Raw genomic sequence first — 20,570 nt, 5'->3', positions numbered from 1 at the left:
CTAACCTGGATTTAAATAACTAAATAAAAATATTTAAATATTAAAAAAAAAAAACCTAGTCCTTGGGCTGAAAAAGTGCTAAGACCAACAAGGAAACAGTAACCTCAACTGCATAGTAAAGGCAGGTGGTGGTGGTACCTGCAATTATGCAGTAGGGGTTAGGAGTCAGAATTCTATCTTATTTTTTTTTATTTTTAAGTAATCTCTACACCCAATGTGGGGCTCAAACTCACAACCCTGAGATCAAGAGTCACATGCTTCACCAACTGAGCCAGCCAGACACTCCCAGCATTCTATTTTCTATATTTAAGATCAACTCTCTGCTACTGCATATTGGACCAAATTGGCTTCTGTAAAAGTCTAACTGTAACACACAAGGTTCTTCCAAAATCCTGACTTCCCTTAACAGGGAGATTACTGGTTGTATGGAAACACACATATGCACATACACAGCCTCCATAACTTGTTCACCTTTCCCTGGTTCCCTACTCCAGGTCCTAAACGGGTTCACAGCAAATTTTCAGGATATCAGAACCACATCAGAAGATTGCAGGTTTATTTCCTCACAAACTTGCTGGGTCATGGTACAACATTTTATACTGGCCATATTTATATTTATTCTGAAAGATCTGTTCTGCCTAGAACATCAATATCCGCTCCCCAAAACTATCAGCACGTGCTATATTAATATTAAGCACAGTAGATGTCAATGTCACTAAGAATTGTAAAGTTGGAGTGAACAGTAGCTCATCACCTTCCAGGTTTTATTGCATACAAGCAACTCTAGTATCCTAGGTTTATTTTTAAACAAACTAAAAATGTCAATTCAATGAGGGGCGCCTGGGTGGCTCAGTCGGTTAAGCGGTCGACTTCGGCTCAGGTCATGATCTCGCGGTTTGTGAGTTCGAGCCCGCATTGGGCTCTGTGCTGACAGCTCAGAGCCTGGAGCCTGCTTCAGATTCTGTGTCTCCCTCTCTCTGACCCTCCCCCGTTCATGCTCTGTCTCTGTCTCAAAAATAAATAAACATTAAAAAAAAAAAAATTTTTTTTTTAAATGTCAATTCAATGAAACTCCAAACAAATCAAGCTGAAACCTTATTTTCTGAGAGGGGAAAAAACCCAGTAAAATTACACTTTCCCTCAAATGAAGTCAACAGAGTTTGACTGCTTGATGTGAAAGAAGAATATTAAAATTCTGTTAGGTGCCTCTACATTATTTCTCCATAGATGATTATGCTCTCCATCTAAAATGCTCCTTACAGATATTTTAGTATGAAAGAAAATTCTCATTACTGTGCATTTCTATGTAAAGCCAGTTTCTCTAACTATATCTTATTGTTCTTATACATTATTTTAAAGATAGAAGGCAGTTCCATTGTCCTAGAATTTTCTCAAAGTGACCTTTACCTACACAAATGTAAACATTTATGTATCTGAATAAATCCCAACTTCATTTTTTGACAAATGTTTGGGCCTACCTCCATGCACAGATTTATTCATTCATTCATTCATTCATTCATTCTCTTTCTTTTCCTTTCCTTCCTTCCTTCAAGTTTATTTATTTTGACAGAGTGCGGGAGAGGCAGAAAGAGGGAGAGAGAGAATCCCCGACAGGCTCCACACTGGCAGCACAGAGCCCAACGCAGGGCTCGAACTCACAAATCCAAGATCATGACCTCAGCCAAAGGTGAACACTTAACTGATGAAGCCACCCAGGTGCCCCTCTCTTTCTTTCTAGTTTTTATTTTGAGAGAGAGAGAATATCCACTCTCAGCATGGAGCCTGACACAGGACTCAACCCCATGACCCTGGGATCATAACCCCCGCCGAAATCAAGAGTCAGATGCTCAACCAACTGAGCTACCCAAGTGCCCCTATTTTTTTTTTTTTTTTTTAACTTTTTCTAGTCAGGGGCATTTAAAAATACAGTGAACAGGGACCCTTTCTCCTCAGAAAAATTTCACATTCATATATGTTTTAGGTACAATCTCAGGGAGTTATTAACCCCAACTCACACAGACTCTAGACACCTGCCTCCTTGGTTGGAGATGAAGATCTTTTATTCTCCACCAACAATTTATGTACACTGGTTATGTACTTGCAATCAATATATGCCTACAATTTTTTTTTACTTATTTCATAAGTAAATAATTTTCATAAATAATTTCCTATATCTATATAATCTTCATATCATATTGTTTACATGTATGATTTTTTTTTTTGCACCATAAATTTTAAGTGAATTTACTCTAAGGGGTTTTGTGCTTCCATAAGTACAGCCAAAAACCTTGGCACTACATGTAAAACAAACATAAGACAACTCTGAAAGGCTGAGAAAGAAAAGGAGAGTGGCTAAGGAACCCTGGGATCCAAGGAATGACACAGTGGTGAGTCCCCTGGGTTTTCTTTTGGCCTCATACAGCTCAGACTTGGCTCTGGAGAAGCTCATGACCTGGAAATCCCAATGAACTCAGACACAATAGGTCTATCCCTATCCCCTAAAATGCTCTCTCTAGCCAAAGGACCAAGAAAGGGTAGCCTAACAAGACAGTCAGCTTTTAGATAATAACCACTCTACTCCAGCCAAACAACAGAAAAGCTTGCAGCCCAATCCCCAACAACAAAGGCTGAGTGGAGAGCCTAGACTTCTACCCTTGCAGATGGCAACGAGGCATCATGATACCGCTGACGGGGTAGTGTCAGTGGAGGTCATGTGGGCAGCAGTAACAAGGCACCCTGTTCCTCCTAGCCAGGAAAGGTCTACATAAGAGACTGAACTTCCAGAACTCCAAGTCCTGCCTCCTAGTAACCAGAGTCCTTGTACCCTAGGTATCAAAAGAGGCTGAGTAAAGAACCTGGACTTTCACCTCACCAGACAGTAATGGTCAAACTTCCCCTCATCAAAGCAGTGGCAGGGGCAGCCTCATGAACAGATTTAAATAAGATTCAAAGTCTCATAATATCCAAAATGTCCAGGTCTCATTTAAAAATCACTCAACAGGGGCGCCTGGGTGGCGCAGTCGACTTCAGCCAGGTCACGATCTCGCGGTCCGTGAGTTCGAGCCCCGTGTCAGGCTCTGGGCTGATGGCTCAGAGCCTGGAGCCTGTTTCCGATTCTGTGTCTCCCTCTCTCTCTGCCCCTCCCCCGTTCATGCTCTCTCTCTCTCTGTCCCAAAAATAAAAATTAAAAAAAAAAAAAAAAAAAAAAAATCACTCAACATACCAAGAACCAGAAAAACCTCAACCTGAATAAGACAACAGAAACAAGATGACACAGCAATATTAAAACTGTCTGACACGTATTTTAAAGCAGCAATCATAAAAATGCTTTAATAAGTAGTTACAAGCATGCTTGAAATGAGTGAAAAAAAAGCACAGAAACAGAAAGGCCCAAACAGAAGATACCAAGAACAATGTAAAATTTAGAACTGAAAAATACAATAACCTAAATAAAAACAATAGGGCCCAAACAGAATGGAAAGGACAAAGAAAATAATCAGTGAACTTGAAACAGAGTAGCAATTACCCAATCTGGACTACAAAAAGACAGACTTAAAAAAATTAACTGAATTTCAGAGACCCTAGAGATTATATTAACATCATGTCATCATAGTTCCAAAGAAAAGAAAGATGAGGCTGAAAAAGCATTCAAAGAAATAACAGGTGAAAATTTCCCCAAAGACATAAACCTCTAGTTTCAAGAAGCTGAGCAAACCCCAAACAAGATCAACATAAAGAGATCCATGACAACAGGGTCAAACTTCTGAAAACTAAAGACAAAGCAAAAAATCTTCAGAGAGATCAACACCACCTTACCTACAGGGGAAAAGCTATATATATTTTTTAATGTTTGTTTATTCTTGTGAGAGAGAGAAGGGAGGTGGGGGGTAGAATGAGCAGGAGAGACAGAATCCCAAGCAGGCTCCACGCTCTAAGCTGTCAGCAGAGAGTCTGATGGGGGCAGTGAGATCATGATCTGAAGTCCAGCTATTTGAACAACAAAGGATTTCTCTTCAAAGACTATGGAGGCCAAAAAGAAGTGGCACAACATTTTTCAAGTGCCAAAAGAAAAGTCAGCCTGGAATCTTTTTTATCCAGTGAAAATATCCTTCAGAAATGAAGGGGAAAATCAAGACATTCTCCAAGAAAAACTTTTCCTCCTTTGGAATTTTCTAAATGATGTTTAATGGTTGAAGCACAAATGATAATAACAGTAGCCAATATTCTAAATGCACGCAGTGGAAATATTTAAGACAATTATATATTATAATTTGGGGAGGACACAGGGATGAAAAGGGAGGTAAGGTTCACTTCAAACTGGTAAAATGACACTCCCACCAGCAGACTGTGATAACTGAAGTACAGATATTGGAAAAGCCACTAAGAAAGTTATACAAGAGATATACTCCAAACACGATAGATAAATAAAAAAGGAATTCCAAATGAATCCATTCTAGTGACCATTTTATTTTACTTGCAATGCTGTAAGAAGAGACTAAAGATACTTTCCTTAGAGAATTCAGTTTAAGAACAGGTTAAATCAGTGATACTTAAATCAACGAAGTTACAGTAAGCAAGTTATTGTATGTTAAGCAAGCTTCAATTTGGCCTGTGATATACATCAAGCAAAAAACACATCTCTAACATTTTAACAAATGCTGTTTCCTACCGCAAACATTTCATTGATCTTTGCCATCTCAAAATTAAGGGTTACATTTCACAGAAAATACATTTTTTAAAAGCAGGTTAAAGCTTCCTACCAATAACTAAGAAACAATTTTTAAATGAGATTCAGAACATCCAGAGCTCTAACTAAATAAAACCCTTACCAAAATCCAGTACTCTTGCTCCCTAATGCCAATATGTCAACTGACAAATATTCTTTAGCCCTTCATCCTTTAACACAGGATTACGAGGAAGCCAGTAAGACAATACTTCATATTTTCTAACATAACTTTGTCAACAGTATTTGTTTCTAGATTTCTCATTAAAAATATTATTATACCTGGTGACTTAGTTTTCTTTAATTTTAACTAAGAATGAATGAAAATATTTGGGGATAATAATTTTATTCTGACATGGCTCTACAAAATTTTGATGACTGAACAGGAACTACCACTACCACGTTTTTTAGTACATGCTCCTTATTATGCTAGGCCATCTAAACACACTTGCACTGCAGGTCAGAAAGAGATGTATTGTCCCCATTTTATACAGAAAAACAGAGAGGGTTGGTAATATGTCTTAGAAATCACAGATAAGTGGCAGAGCTGGATTCAAACCCAGCCTAATTCCAAATACCATCTGTCATACTCTTCTCATCTTGGACTTTAGTTTCTTATCTGCAAAATGAGAATAACACCTGTAGCACATCAAAATGCCCTCCAAGATCCTCTCATTTAATGAAAAAAGTATCCCTACTCTCAGAACCCCTGAAGTCCTCTAGAGAACACTCAGCCCTTTTAGCGTGGTCTTCGTTGCCTTCACATAACAGGTGCTTAGGCAGTGAATGAGGTAAAAGATTTGAAATATGTAAATTACACCAGCACCAAATCTTGTATATAAAACATTCCATGAAGGAAAAAACAGGGGCTTAAGAAATCACGTAGGTGACAGGACAAGATACAGGTCTCATTAGGAAATTTAAGTATAAAAAAAGGACAATTAAGTATGCACAAATCTGAGGAACACACACATTATGGGATGATTACATAAGAATTCTCTTCCAAAACCTTCTTAGTTTCTTTAAATATGAAACTCTCTATCTGAATATATTTAAGTGCATTAGTGTTTAAACATGTACAAAATGAATGTGTAGTCTTTAGAGAGATGTTATACAAAGATTTCCATGTGCCTAGAAATTTCCATTAAACTAAAAAAACAAAAAACAAAAACAAATAACACAACACTTTTTCTGTTTAAGCATCCAGAACATAGCTCAGGAAGAGAATTGTGATCATCTTGCTCACTGGTATATCCCCAGTTTCTACTACAGTGCCTACTAGTCTAATCTGCACAGAAGACACTCAAATAGTAACTAAACAGAGGATATAGTACCAGATTCAAATCTGTAATTATTGAGAATTTTCCAATGCTCGATTAGGCTGTCTGGTTTTGAGGAATGGATACCCACTGTTCTGACTATGCTCTTGATTTGTAGTCTGTTCTAGTAAGTACAGTATATGTAAATGACCAATGGTTAAAAGCTATAGCCTGAAGTTTACAAGGCTCCATAAATTCTATTTTTTAAATTTTTTATTATTATAATAAAGTATTGTAAATACTTTATTATTTTGAGACAGAGACAGCGCAAGTGGGGGAAGGGCAGAGAGAGGGGAACAGAGAATCTGAGGCAGGCTCCACACTGCCCACATGGAGCCCAACACAGGGCTCGAACCCACAAACCATGAGATCATGACATGAGCCAAAATCAAGAGTCGGACACTCAACCGACTGAGCCACCCAGGTGCCCCAAGACTCTATAAATTCTAAATTAGACACAGATTAGTTAGTATTGTTTCAATGTTAACTTCCTGTCTTTGATCATTCTACTGTGGTTCTGTACTTAACAGTAGGGTAAAGGGTATATAAGAACTCTTTGTAATAATTTTGGACTTTTCCATAAGTCTAAAATTATTTCAAAATGAAGTTAAAGACTAAATTAAGAAAATTTACATTACAAATACTTACTGCACCAAGTGATGGTCCATATCTTCCTGTCGCGACTTTACACACATAACTGACAAAATTGGAAATAACGCCTGAGAAATAAGTCACATTTCAATAATTTTAGTGTAGTATAAAAATGGTTTCCACCCCACAGAGACTAACAATGTTGGATTTCTACCTGGATCAGTACAAGGTGCAGGTATGAATACTTATCCTATCACTTCAGATATTTTGTAAGTGTGACCAACTACACAACTTACTGAGTGACACAGGGTCCTTCACTTTACCTCTCAGTTCTCACTTTCCTTATCTATAACATAAAAGAGGTTAGTTTCAAACTCACCAACTGTCAGGGAATCCTCTGGGCTGCACTCCAAACACTAAATCGGATTCTTGGGAACGGGACCAGGGAATCTATATTTTACCCAGCTTGCCAAATGACTCTGCTGCAATTTAGACTAGATGCTCTTTTACAAGTCCCTTTGGCTCCAATGTCATCTAAGCTGAATGTGGCTCATTTTAAAAAACTTCCTGTAGAGCAGGAATTAATCATCTGAAACAGACCCATGTGTAACCTACAACAATACAACTAGTGCTTGGGGAAAAAACTATACACTTCTGGCACAGGCCAAAGATGTCGCTCAGTTTCTAGTTTTGAAGGACCAGCTACATGGGTATTTAATTAACAATGACTAAGCACCCATTTTTGATGCCTTGTGGTAGATGTGTCTATTTAATCCTTTCTACAACCACTTGTCATGAGAGAGTATCATTAGCCTCAAAGAGGTGTTATTATGGTCTTTTCTGCAGTATCACACAGCAAGTAGCAGAAATAAGATCCAGTAAAACTAGGTCTTCTGTCTTCAAGCTCTCAAGTGCTTTTTTTTTCCATACTACAATATGACTACAGTATGATGTACTGTTTTTTAAATAAAGAGATTTCAGGGACACCTCGCTGGCTCAGTGTGAAGAGCATGCAACTCTTGACCTCAGGGTTGTAAGTTTGAGCCCCATGTTGGGTGTAGAGATTACTAAAAAAAATAAACTTAAGAAACATTTTTAATAAAAAAAAAATAAATGAAGGGACTTCAGAAACGAATTTTCATGCCATGTGGTTTTTAATTCAATACATTTTGCAAATAGAGAGGTAAAATTTAACAGACCAATTGCCAGTTTAGTAGCATCTAGGAACCTGGAATCCTTTACTACCACTTCCTAGTTGAAATAAGGAAACGATGATATCCCCAGGACCACAACTGGAGTGGTTCCAGACTAAGATATATGCTTTCAGAAAAGAGAAAAAACTCATTCTTCACGATCTTATTACAAAGCTCTGGTCTAAAATAAAGCTTTCTGGAAACTGAACACACTGTGGGAAATGAGCCTAAGGTTTTTTAACAAAGATCCAGATGATTGAGACAGCCAGGAAGTCTGGGAAGAACTTATCTATAAAACAGTGGGCCTGAGCTAAAGTAGCCAAGGCCTAATGAGATAAAAACGACATGCTTAACTTCTCCACTAAATCTTAACTCCTGTCTATCCTAATTTAAAACTAAACATACCTAAATAATCTAAGAAGAAATCGCGAAACAAGAAGCAGGAAAGCCAACAACCCCACCAGCCTGCGATGTCCTTCTCTACAGACAGTATGTATAATTCCCTACATACAATCCTCATATGTAGAATTCAGCTATGATCGTTCCCTTTGTTCCTTCTCCAGATAGGTTAGCGTGCTCATACTCCAAAAGATCCTGAGATTAAAGCTTATTACCTGCAGATAAGTACACTGCCATGAACTGTTCTTGACCCAGAATGTTCACTATGCTGGAGGAGAAGCTCCACAAAACATACATATTTGCTGCCATGTGAAACAAGGAGAAATGACTGAACGTTGACAGCAACATTGGAGAACAAAGGACCTCTACAAGAGAAAGAAAAACAGTCTGGTAATCATAGGACACACAGCCATGACCTAAAAATTATCTACTTTTGATTTTTTTCATTATTATTATGAAACAACTCAAACATAGGAAACAAAAACAGAGCCAGTTCAAAAGCTTAAATAAGATGGTTTAAGGTAGCATTTTTTGGGGCGCCTGGGTGGCTCAGTTGGTTAAGCGTCCGACTGCAGCTCAGGTCATGATTTCACAGCTTGTGAGTTCAAGCCCCACATCGGGCTCTGTGCTGATAGCTCAGAGCCTGGAGCCTGCTTCAGATTCTGTCTCCATCTCTCTCTGTCCCTCTCTTGCTCATACTCCCCATCTCTCTCAAATATAAATAAACATTAAAAAAAATTTTAAAAGATAGCATTTTCAAAGTGGTAAAAAGTCATCTTAAATCTCTCTCTTCTACTTAGTAAGCAACCAATAAAAATTCTCAGTTCAATGAAAGCAACTTGTCCTTGTGGCAAAAGTTAGTTAGAAAAAAGAATTAGTAAATTATTTCAAGTACAGATATAAAGTTGTATATAATAATCTCCTCAAAGAGTGAACTTGTAGTGATCACAGATCTTACGTCATTAAAAAATACATATCTACTGGGGCGCCTGGGTGGCTCAGTCAGTTAGGCATCCAACTCTTGATTTCAGCTTAGGTCATGATCTCACAGTTGGTGAGATTGAGCCCCACATTAGGCTCTGCACTGTCAGATCCCACTGCTTGGGATTCTCTCTCTTTCTCCCTCTCTCTGCCCCTTCCCCCACTGGTGCTCTCTCTCAAAATAACAAACATTAAAAAAATAATACTTATCTGATATGTGCAAGGCACATTTTAGGTACTTGGGATATAACACTGAGAGAGATGGGGTCCTTTTCCTCAGGGAGCTTATAGTCTATTTTCTGGATATTACTTACAACTGTTGACAAGCAACTCATCCTCTGCATTTCAGTTAACACAAAGCTTATTTCTTTCATATTACCTCTATCTCAAAATAAAGTCATAAGGAGACTTACTTGAGGCTGGATTGGATGTGAAATATCTGATCATTGTCCGCTGTAGAGAAGGTACTCTCCATAAACAGAATACAAAAACATTCGCAGCTATGATACCTACAAAATAAAGATTTATAATTTAGGGAGGTTAAAAATTGGAATAAAGAAAGTCTGATCAAAAGTCCACCTGAATAAGATTTTCTACCACAATTATGTAAGAGTATTATATACTTGGGGCAGGGAGAGGGTGAGCTAAGGGAAAGTAAGTGAAATCAATGTTTTTAAGTATCAAACTATGCCCTCGTATAGTCAGAAAATTCCTAGAAAATTGCAAATGCTCTAGAAGCTGACTTCCTTCGCTCAGATCCTTATTTTACTTTTTTTTTTTTAATGTTTATTTTGGAAAGATAGAGAAAATGAATGGGGGAGGGGCAGAGAAAGAGGGAGACACAGAATCCGAGGCAGGCTCCAGGCTCTGAACTGTCAGCACAGAGCCCGATGGGGGGCTTGAACTCACGAACCGTGAGAACATGGCCTGAGCCAAAGTTGGATGCTTAATTGACTGAGACATCCAGGTGCCCCCTTATTTTATTTCTTCAGAATGGTTCACACTGTACCCAACAATCATCAGATCTATAATTATTGTTTGAAAATGGCCAAACCAAAGACAACTAATGTACAGAATTGGGTTCTCTGGCTAAGACTAGAAAAGCTCTATTACATAGCATGCTTCTTTTTCCATAGGGAATAAAATACCTCTTAAACTTAGGGAAACACCTACGTATCAACTGGGTAAATAAAAATCCACTTGTCTGAGAAAATACATGTTAGATAAGAATTCAGGAATAATCTGGAATTTTGCAACTGCTTTTAAAACTGTTTACATGTAGGAGCTGGAGGACGGTTTCATTTTTCTCCAAGAACAGATGCTGCTAGAACTACCACTAAACGGAGGTTTATTATTTAATGATAGTTTCTTCACTAAAATGTGACTGAATAGTTAATTCTAAGTTATTCTTAAAAACTATGAACTTTAGGGGCGCCTGGGTGGCTCAGTCGGTTGAGCGTCCGACTTCAGCTCAGGTCACAATCTCGCGGTCCGTGAGTTCGAGCCCCGCGTCGGGCTCTGGGCTGATGGCTGGGAGCCTGGAGCCTGCTTCCGATTCTGTGTCTCCCTCTCTCTCTGCCCCTTCCCCGTTCATGCTCTGTCTCTGTCTCAAAAATAAATAAAACGTTAAAAAAAAAAAAACAAAAACTATGAACTTTAAAAACCACACTAAGTGCAATGTACCACAACTCTGTGACCATATAGTAGGCACTCATCTACTTGAATTAATTAAAGGAATTGCTAGCAGGCAACTAGCCCTTTCAACTCCTTCAAGGACAATAAGCACGGATTCCAGCAACATTCTGGTAAGAGGATTTATTTTAGAAGATATTCATTGTATAATCCTCACCAGCTGTTACATCTTTAGCTCTCAGCTATCCCTTGGCATTACTAGTCTCTCCAGTTTTTCTCTCCCTTCTGAGAGGTAGGAAAGGAAGCTATTATTTTTCAGATTCTAAGACATCTCCTTTTTAATATCTGTAATCAGGATGCATCTTACAACTGGTGGTATGTCACAGATGAGCTAGAAACATTTTTTTCTCCATGGCACATGAAATGGTATTTTGTTGTATTTAACTGAATTGATTCCATTAATTTTATCATATGTCTTACTAGTGGGGACTGACAGCTGTTATACATTTTCAGTGAATAACCAACTAGAACTCCTTCAAAGATGGTGAGAGGAACAGTATTCATGAAAGGATGGGGAAAAGGGGTCATAAGGAAGGCAAGTAAGAGTACTATGTATACCTCCCAATGAGGAGCCTGGAACCCTGGAACAAGGGAGGTGGGGAGAGGAAGGGAGGAGTCTCCGAAGACAGAGGAACAGACCAGGTTTATTCTATGAAAGTGAGCAGTGATTTATTTAAACATCTTTATTACCCAAAGAATCCTCTAAGGTCTAGGTTGCTGTACATAGTGACTGGTATCTCAGGGTAAGGAGGACCTGAGAAGAGTTTGGCCCCAGGCTGCCATGATCATGAAAATAATTGGGGCTATACAATTTGCTCCAATTGTGGTACACTGCAAAGAAAGCAAAATGGGGTCCTGGATCCTGCCTGCTGGGCTGAAAAATGGCAACAACTACTCTGCATGTTCCACAGGCTACTTTCTGAAACCAGTGACATACAGCAGACAGTTCTGGAAACTGCAAGCAGCATAGTACCGCAGAGTCTAGTCTCTGGCTGAAGAGATTACAACTAGGGAAAAGCCTTGAGAAGGGGAGAAATAACCAAAGATATCAAGGTTAACAGTAGCCAAAGAGTTAATATTGCCAAATTCTCACCCCAAAGAGGCCTTTTTGGTAAATTAAGACAGAATATCAGCACCAGAACACACTGTACTTAAAACTCTCACTTCATAGGGGCACCTGGGTGGCTCAGTCGGTTAAGTGTCCGACTTCGGCCCAGGTCATGATCTCACAGTTTGCGAGTTCGAGCCCCGTGTCAGGCTCTACGCTGACAGCTTGGGGCCTGGAGCCTGCTTCAGATTCTGTGTCTCCCTCTCTCTCTCTGCACCTCCCCAGCTCATATGCGCACTCTGTCTGTCAAAAATAAATAAACTTTAAAAAAAACCCAAAAAACAAAAAACTCTCACTTCATAGACCTGTGGTCTACGGTTAAGAATCCCATCAGTAAACAACTGAACATATATACCTAAATTATGTACACAAATCACTGTAATTCATTCTAAAATACACTAACAAATTTTATTTTTTTTTCAATGTTTTTTTTTTTTTTTAATTTATTTTTGGGACAGAGAGAGACAGAGCATGAACAGGGGAGGGGCAGAGAGAGAGGGAGACACAGAATCGGAAACAGGCTCCAGGCTCTGAGCCATCAGCCCAGAGCCCGATGCGGGGCTCGAACTCACGGACCGCGAGATCGTGACCTGGCTGAAGTCGGACGCTTAACCGACTGCGCCACCCAGGCGCCCCATACACTAACAAATTTTAAATGAGAAAAGCAAAATGCAGTTATTTTCCTTGATGCACATCCCATTTTGAAGGCCAATTATAGATGAAAAAACTGAGGCTCTAAGTAAGAGATATAAATTTTTAGAGAGCCAAATTCAGTGGCCAAGCCACAATTCCTAATGTAGGGCTCTATTATACACAGACATAGGTAGCCAATAGGATTTCTTTTGACCTTGGTCACTCTAGGATTTCAGATCAAAGGGCTCTTTATCTAGGAAACAGCAGGTTGGTCCCCAGAAGCCAGTGAATAGGACAGGATGTGAGGTAATCCTAGGCCTGAGGCAGCACTGCACGTTGCCTAAAGGCATGGATAAAGGAGTCTAGCTGAACTGACTGTCCTACTTATAACTTAGGGAAGAGGCCCCTAACCTCTCAGCCTCAGTTTTCTCTTCTGGCAGATAGGGCTAATAAAATCTACCTTAAACAGTTGAGTGTGAGGAAATGAGAAAGCACAATTAAATGCAGCAGTCACACGGTGAAAACCCATAAATGAAAACTATGGTAGAAAGGGAACAGCCTTCTCCAGTCTGGATCCTACATATGCCACTTAGTAGAGCTTTGTGGTCTGAAGCATTTCATCTCCTTCACCTCAGCTTCATTTGTAAAATGAAGATAAATACCTCGTATACCTTACAAAAGTTGTAGTGAGGCTTAAACAAAATACCACACGTGCCTAGTATGCAGAAGCTCACATAATGGTTCCCTCCTTACCCTTTGAGAAATAGAACTGCTTAAAGTCTTTGTATCTCCATTTAGAGCGAGTGTCACTTGCCTCCTCCCTACTCAGTCAACTCTTGAACAAGCTCGACACTGCTGATTTAAGACTGCTGCTGGCTCAACACCTACCTTTACCAAAAGGGAGGCAATGGATTACATCAATGAAAATAATGAAGTAAGGACCTTGAAAAATTCTCCCCTTCACAAAACAATGAAAAATTGGCAAAAAGCTGTCAGAAGCAACTTTTTCACAGTTCTGGAAACTAGCTAAAAGTTTGCAGCAACTCAACATTTAAGGAAAATGGCTGAATCTCAAGAAGAACAGCAATTCTGGGGCACTTTAGCTTGCCCTGGTCCCATCCTCCACTTTCCAGCTATAAGTTGAAGCTATAAGCTATGAAAACAATCCACATTTCTCGTACAGCCTAGCAAGCACTAGAGATAGTACAATGGAGCTGGAACTCTTTCAAAGCGTCATTCCCAAAGAACTATTATTTGATGTTATAATATTTCCCTGCAAAGCCCCACTTGCAAGGCTGTCTATATTTGACTTGACTGAGAGCTCAAGTACACAATTCCTTTTTCCAGGGGGCACTTGTCAAAAACAATTACAGGCAAGTGTTTTAAGTCCATGGCTACCTGCAGTGGGGGATAATATTTGGAGTAAACAAGAGACCAAACAAAAATCTTAAAAGGAAAAGCTGAGGAATGAGATGTCCATAGGAGCTTATAAAACCTCAATATATTCCTGGGATCTTGTACACCACAAGCCTAACAAGAACATAGATGATCCTAACAATAGAATCCCAAAATATATGAAGTAAAACTGAACTCAAGAGAAATAAACAGTTTAACAATAATAGTTGGAGACTTCAATACCTTATTTGCAATAAGAGATGAGATCATTGGCAAGGAAACAGAAGACTTGAACAAAGCTATAAACCAGCTACGCCTAACAGACATCTATAAAACACTAAACACAAGACAATACATTCTTTTCAAGAGCACATATAACATTATCCAGGATAGACCATATGTTCAGCCACAAACAAGTCTCGATAATTTTTTTCTTTTAAAGTTTTATTGATTTATTTGGGGAGGTGGTACAGAGAGAGGGAGAGAGATTCCCAAGAATCTGTTGGTGCTGAGCCTGACAACAGAGGAGAGCCTGAAGTGGGGCTTGATATCACAAACCATGAGATCATGACCTGAGCCAAAATCAAGAACTGGATGTTTAACCGACTGAGCCACCTCAATAAATTTTTAAAACACTGAAATTATACAATTACATTCTCTGATCACAATGAAATGAAATTACAAATCAACAAGACATAGGGAAAGTCACAAAGATGCAGAGATTAACACACTCCTAAATAACCAATGGTCCAAAGAAGAAATCGTAAGGGAAATCAGAAAATACTTTGAGATGAATGAAAACAAAAACAGGGACTGAATTATGTTCAGTGGGTTAAGCAACCAACTCTTGATTTTGGCTCAGGTCATGATCTCACACTTTGAGCACAGAGCCTGCTTGAGATTCTCCCTCTTTCTCTGCCCCTCCCCTGCTCACACTCTGTCTCTCTCAAAATAGACTTAAAAATTAAAATATAAATAAATAAAAATAGGCAAAGGACTGGAATAGACATTTATCCAAATATAATGTTCAAATAGCCAACGAGCATATGAAGAGATGTGCAACATCATTAACCATTACAGAAATACAAATCAAAACCACAATGTGTTACCTCACCCACCCATTAGGACGGCTGCTATCGAAAAAACAGAAAAGGAAATAGTGCTGGTGAGGATGTGGAGAAATTAGAACTCTTATGCACTGTTGGTGGGATTGTAAAGTGGTGCAACCACTATGGAAAACAGTATGGAACTTCCTCAAAAATATTAAAAATAAAACTACCATAAAATGCAGCAATTCCACTTCTGGGTATATATCCCAAAGAACTGAAAGCAGGGTCTCAAAGAGGTATTTGCACATCCATGTCCACAGTAGCACTATTCACAATAGCCAAGAGGTAGAAGAAACCCAAATGTCTATCAATGAGTGAATGCATAAACAAAATGTGATATATACACACAATGGAATAAAGAGATACACCCAACAGCCATAAAAAGGAAGGAAATCTTATCACACACTACAACATGGATGAACTCTGAGGGCATGCTAAGTGAAATAAGCCAGTCAAAAAAGATAAATACTCGGGCGCCTGGGTGGCGCAGTCGGTTAAGCGTCCGACTTCAGCCAGGTCACGATCTCGCAGTCTGCGAGTTCGAGCCCCGCGTCAGGCTCTGGGCTGATGGCTCAGAGCCTGGAGCCTGTTTCCGATTCTGTGTCTCCCTCTCTCTCTGCCCCTCCCCCGTTCATGCTCTGTCTCTCTCTGTCCCAAAAACAAATAAACGTGGAAAAAAAAAATTAAAAAAAAAAAAGATAAATACTGTTTGATTCTACTTAAATAAGGTATATAATCAAATTTGTAAAAATAGAGTGGCATGATGGTTACCAGGGTCTGCGGGGGAGGGAGGGGTGCAAAGTCGTGTAATTGGCATAGTTTCAGTTTTACAAGACAAAACAGAATTCTACAAATGTTTCATAACAATGTAAACATACCTAACACTATTGAATTGTACACTTAATGGCTAACATGGGGGTGCCTGGGTGCCTCAGTCAATAAAGCATCTGACTTTTCAGAGCCTGTTTCAGATTCTGTATCTCCCCCCCCCACCTGCCCCTCCCATGCTCATGCTGTCTATCAATAAGTGTTTAAAAAAAAATGGCTAACATGGTATATTTTGTTTTTACCACAATTTTAAAAAGTTAAAGAGTACCATGACCCTATGATTCCACTCAAGGTATATTAGCAAAAGAAATGACAACATGTCTACATGAAAACGTATACACAAAAATCCACAGCATTATAATAACGAAAAAATGGAAATAACTCAAACGTCCATCAACAGATAAATAAACAACATAATGGAATATTCAGCCACAAGAAGAAATGAAGGACTGATACATCATGCCACAACATGGGTGAACCTTGAAAACATTACACTAAGTGAACAAAGCAGACACAAAAGGCCACATATGTGATTCCATTAATATGAAATGTCCAGAACAGGCAAATCCATAGAGAAAGAAAATAAATTAGTGTCTGCCTAGGGCTGAGGGGAGGAGGGGAATGGGGAGTGACTGCTAATAGGTATGGAGTTTCTTTTCGGGATGACAATGTCCTGGGATGATGACAGTTGCACAATACTGTGAATACAATGAGAACCACTTGAACTGCATACTTTCATGTGGCAAATTATAAGATATGTGAATAATATCTTTTTTTTTTTTTAAGATTTTTTTTTTTTTCAACGTTTATTTATTTTTGGGACAGAGAGAGACAGAGCATGAACGGGGGAGGGGCAGAGAGAGAGGGAGACACAGAATCGGAAACAGGCTCCAGGCTCTGAGCCATCAGCCCAGAGACCGACGCGGGGCTCGAACTCACGGACCGCGAGATCGTGACCTGGCTGAAGTCGGACGCTTAACCGACTGTGCCACCCAGGTGCCCCTAATAATATCTTGATTAAAAGAAATATATACTAATTTGGGAATCCTGCTTGGTTCAATAATCTCAGTCCATTTTCCTCCTTAGCCCAACGAAGGTAGTACAACCTTTTTTTTCTCTTTTCCTAAAAAAGGACCCACTATCCCACTTGGGGTTCAGTAGCTAAGTACAGGATCCCCTCTGCTGATGAGGTGGGCCAGCTCACCACTCCACAGCTTCTCTATCTGAAGGAAGCTAAACCTGGCCAGCCCAGACACTGACTCGTATATACAACCATGACAACCAAAGAACTGAGCTCAAGTGGCCCCTACCTCAGGTTCCCTAGGAACCAGGACTATAGGCACAGGGATCATCCTGTTGGCTTCACACAGTGACTACAATTTCTCTTCCTGGGCAGTATGGACAAAACTAGTTAAGGACTGGTCCCACAGCTTTCTAGAGTCAAAAGAAAATCCAGAAAGACCACCCATCTTCAATCCTCCTGCCAGGAGACAAATAGAAACTGATAGGGGTAGATGAAAAGAATAGGGCAAATCCACAATAAGGGAGACAAAGACCTTTACAAACTAACCACAAAAGGGGTTATTTCTCTGCACCCTCCCTGCAGATGAGAATATGTAACCTCCTCTGTGAGCAACTTTTAGAAATAAAGGACTTATTTAAACTCTGTATGTTAATGGAGGATGTTTACATTGGTATACAACTTCAAGACAACTTTGACAATACGTAAAATTTTAAACATAAATACTCTGACCCAGCAAATCTATTTCCAGTAACTCATCCTAAAAATGAACTTGCAAAAGAGTACAAATATCTCTATATAAGAATATTCACTGCAGTGAATATAGAAGACTATAACCTATTAAAAATCCATTAATAAAAGACTTGCTACATAATATTCATTTCCATGAGTTACTACAATGTTATTAAAAAAGAACATTCTGAGCCCAAGGTGCTGGTAATTTCCATTTCTTGATCAGGTGCTAATTACATGGATATACTCAGTTTGTGAAAATTAGTTGTACATCTGAAATGTGCATGTTTTTCTATGCACATTATACCTCAATAAAATATAAAGAAGCAATAGACCTACTTGTATTGATACAATGTCCTTTAAAATATCAAGGGAATAAAAAAAAAAAAGGTGCAGAGAAGTATAAATGCCTATTTAGAAATAGATGCTTGGGGCGCCTGGGTGACTCAGTCGGTTAAGCGTCTGACTTCGGCTAAGGTCATCTCACGGTTTGTGGATCCGAGCTCCGCGTTGGGCTCTGTGCTGACAGCTCAGAGCCTGGAGCCTGCTTTAGATTCTATGTCTCTCTCTCTCTGACTCTCCCCCACTTGTGCTCTACCTCTCAAAAATGAATGTTAAAAAGAAAAAAATTTTAAAAAAATAGATGCTTTAATAGAACATACAAGTTTAACTAAAAAGGAGTGGTTGTTATGGGGACAGAAACTGCATCACTGGAAGTCTACAGTGAGAAAGACTTATTTTTCACTTTATATATTCTTTACCACTATTTTAATCTGTTTACATGCACATTTATTCATTTTACAATGGCAAAGACTAATCTAAGTAGCCAAAAAAGGGCTCCCTTTTATCCCAGCCATCCTATGCCAGCCTGCCATTTCGGGGCAATTTGCTGCAATTTGGGCTGTCAATAAACACCCAAATACCTGGGATGGGAGTAGGCAGTGTGATTCACCAGAAAGGTAATTTAGTGATGATCTGCTATAGTTGAAAGTGAAAAGACGTAATCAAAAGTCTATTATTTAAACTAAGAAGGGAGTGTGTTCCCCATCTCCAGCTAAAACTGTGTGGTATCAGACAAGTTATTTAACCTCTCTGACCCTCAGTTACCCATTCTGAACAATAAGGACACCACTAACAGGGCTCTTTCAATGAAGACTAATAATAAGAATAACAGTATGTATGTAAAGTACCTATCCTAGTACTTGAAGCCTAACTGGCACTCAACCATTAGTTTTATCTTTACCCTATAAAAATAACTTGTCTCAGGGTGCCTGGGTGGCGCAGTCGGTTAAGCGTCCGACTTCAGCCAGGTCACGATCTCGCGGTCCGTGAGTTCGAGCCCCGCGTCAGGCTCTGGGCTGATGGTTCGGAGCCTGGAGCCTGTTTCCGATTCTGTGTCTCCCTCTCTCTCTGCCCCTCCCCCGTTCATGCTCTGTCTCTCTCTGTCCCAAAAATAAATAAACGTTGAAAAAAAAAATTAAAAAAAAAAAAAAATAACTTGTCTGCAGACTGAGAAACCACGAGTTTCAGGAAAAACAGTGACAAATTAAAAGGTTAAGATTAACTAGAAGACCAAGTAAACACTGCCTTATGAACAACTTCAGGAACAGGGAAGCAGACCTTAGTCTAGGAAGTATAGCTCAAAATCTTTGAAAGGTATAAGGGGAAAGAAAATTGAAACTAAAAAATAAAGTAATCCTGGTAGAAGCAGAAAACAAAGGAAAAACAGACTTTAGGGGCACCTGGGTAGTTCAGTAGGTTAAGTGTCTGAATTTGGCTCAGGTCATGATCTCATGGCTCATGAGTTTAAGTCCCACATCAGGCTCTCTACCATCAGCACAGAGCCTGCTTAGGATCCTCTGTCTCCCTTTATACTCTGCCCCTCTCCTGCTTGTGCGCACACACGCTCTCTCTCTCTCTCTCTCAAAAATAAACAAATGTTAAAAAAAAAAAAATAGACTCTAGAAGTTGGGGCAGAAGGGTCAAGGCCCTAGGGTAGCAGTGCCTAAACTTTGGGGCTGACAATAAATATAGATGGGGCACTGTTTTCTCCAGTCTTCTCTTCCCATCCTCCTCCTTCCTGTCTCCTCCTTCATCAGATACAATAATTTGGTAGGTTCTTCTCTCTCAGCTTTACCAAATAGTAAAGTAAGCATTCTGCTGGGTTAACAGGAAAACCTGGCAAGTGTCTGAAAGCTAGAAAGTAGAGGAAATCGTTCTCCTTAGAGGCTGCCTAGGGACTTCAAGTACAGGTTTAAAAGTCTTGCAGATCAACGCAACAGAACAGGAGAAGAGCTTAAGTGTAAAAGCATCAGGCACAAGTCTAACCTGAAGAATGCTATCTGATGCACCTACAAATACCAAGTGAACATATAAAAACTGTTCAAAGAAATGTGAAGTTTGGGGAGAGATTTCTGTGTAGTAATTAAGATTAATACCAAAAATTAAAAAAAAAAATCCCCAAAATAACCAAACAGGGAGGAAAAACAAGGAGCAAGACCAGTTCTCTAGCACACTTGAAAAAGGGATTCCCAGGGACAGGTTGAGATTGAGTCAAAACCAGGGATTCCAAACTGGACATCATCAACTCTAAGGCAGGGAGGTTTTTCACCTCATCACTGGACTCTACCTTAACAATAAATTACAGGTATCCTTTATGATTTGTTCTTATCTAAACCTAGGAACCAAAGAGATATGGGTAAATCTGAGATACCCCTTGCTATCTCAAGCTCGGGAACCAAACATTTCCTATGCCTCAACTATGTGCCTGAACTTCCTATATCCAAAATCTTGCCATCCAAATTCAGGAGCTCATTAGATTCAGACAGCAAGGAGTCCTTATGTGA

General features: G+C 39.3%; 1 protein-coding gene across 2 annotated transcripts in view; it reads right to left on the bottom strand.

Annotated features, from left to right (window-relative positions):
- The window catches only part of PARL (presenilin associated rhomboid like), a 51,245-nt gene that overhangs the window by 11,348 nt on the left and 19,327 nt on the right, over nucleotides 1-20,570 (bottom strand). Inside the window, exons 5-7 of one of the 2 annotated variants that reach the window (XM_043594784.1) lie at nucleotides 9,620-9,715; nucleotides 8,441-8,590; nucleotides 6,691-6,761 (exon numbers count right to left, since the gene is read on the bottom strand). In XM_043594784.1, coding sequence (XP_043450719.1) covers nucleotides 6,691-6,761; nucleotides 8,441-8,590; nucleotides 9,620-9,715 — 317 coding nt within the window. The remainder of the gene's footprint in view (nucleotides 1-6,690; nucleotides 6,762-8,440; nucleotides 8,591-9,619; nucleotides 9,716-20,570) is intronic. The other variant, XM_043594785.1, reaches the window with a different exon arrangement.

Source organism: Prionailurus bengalensis, chromosome C2 (assembly GCF_016509475.1).
Source record: "Prionailurus bengalensis isolate Pbe53 chromosome C2, Fcat_Pben_1.1_paternal_pri, whole genome shotgun sequence".
Taxonomy (NCBI): Eukaryota; Metazoa; Chordata; class Mammalia; order Carnivora; family Felidae; genus Prionailurus; species Prionailurus bengalensis.
This window is presented reverse-complemented; position numbering and strand designations above follow the sequence as displayed.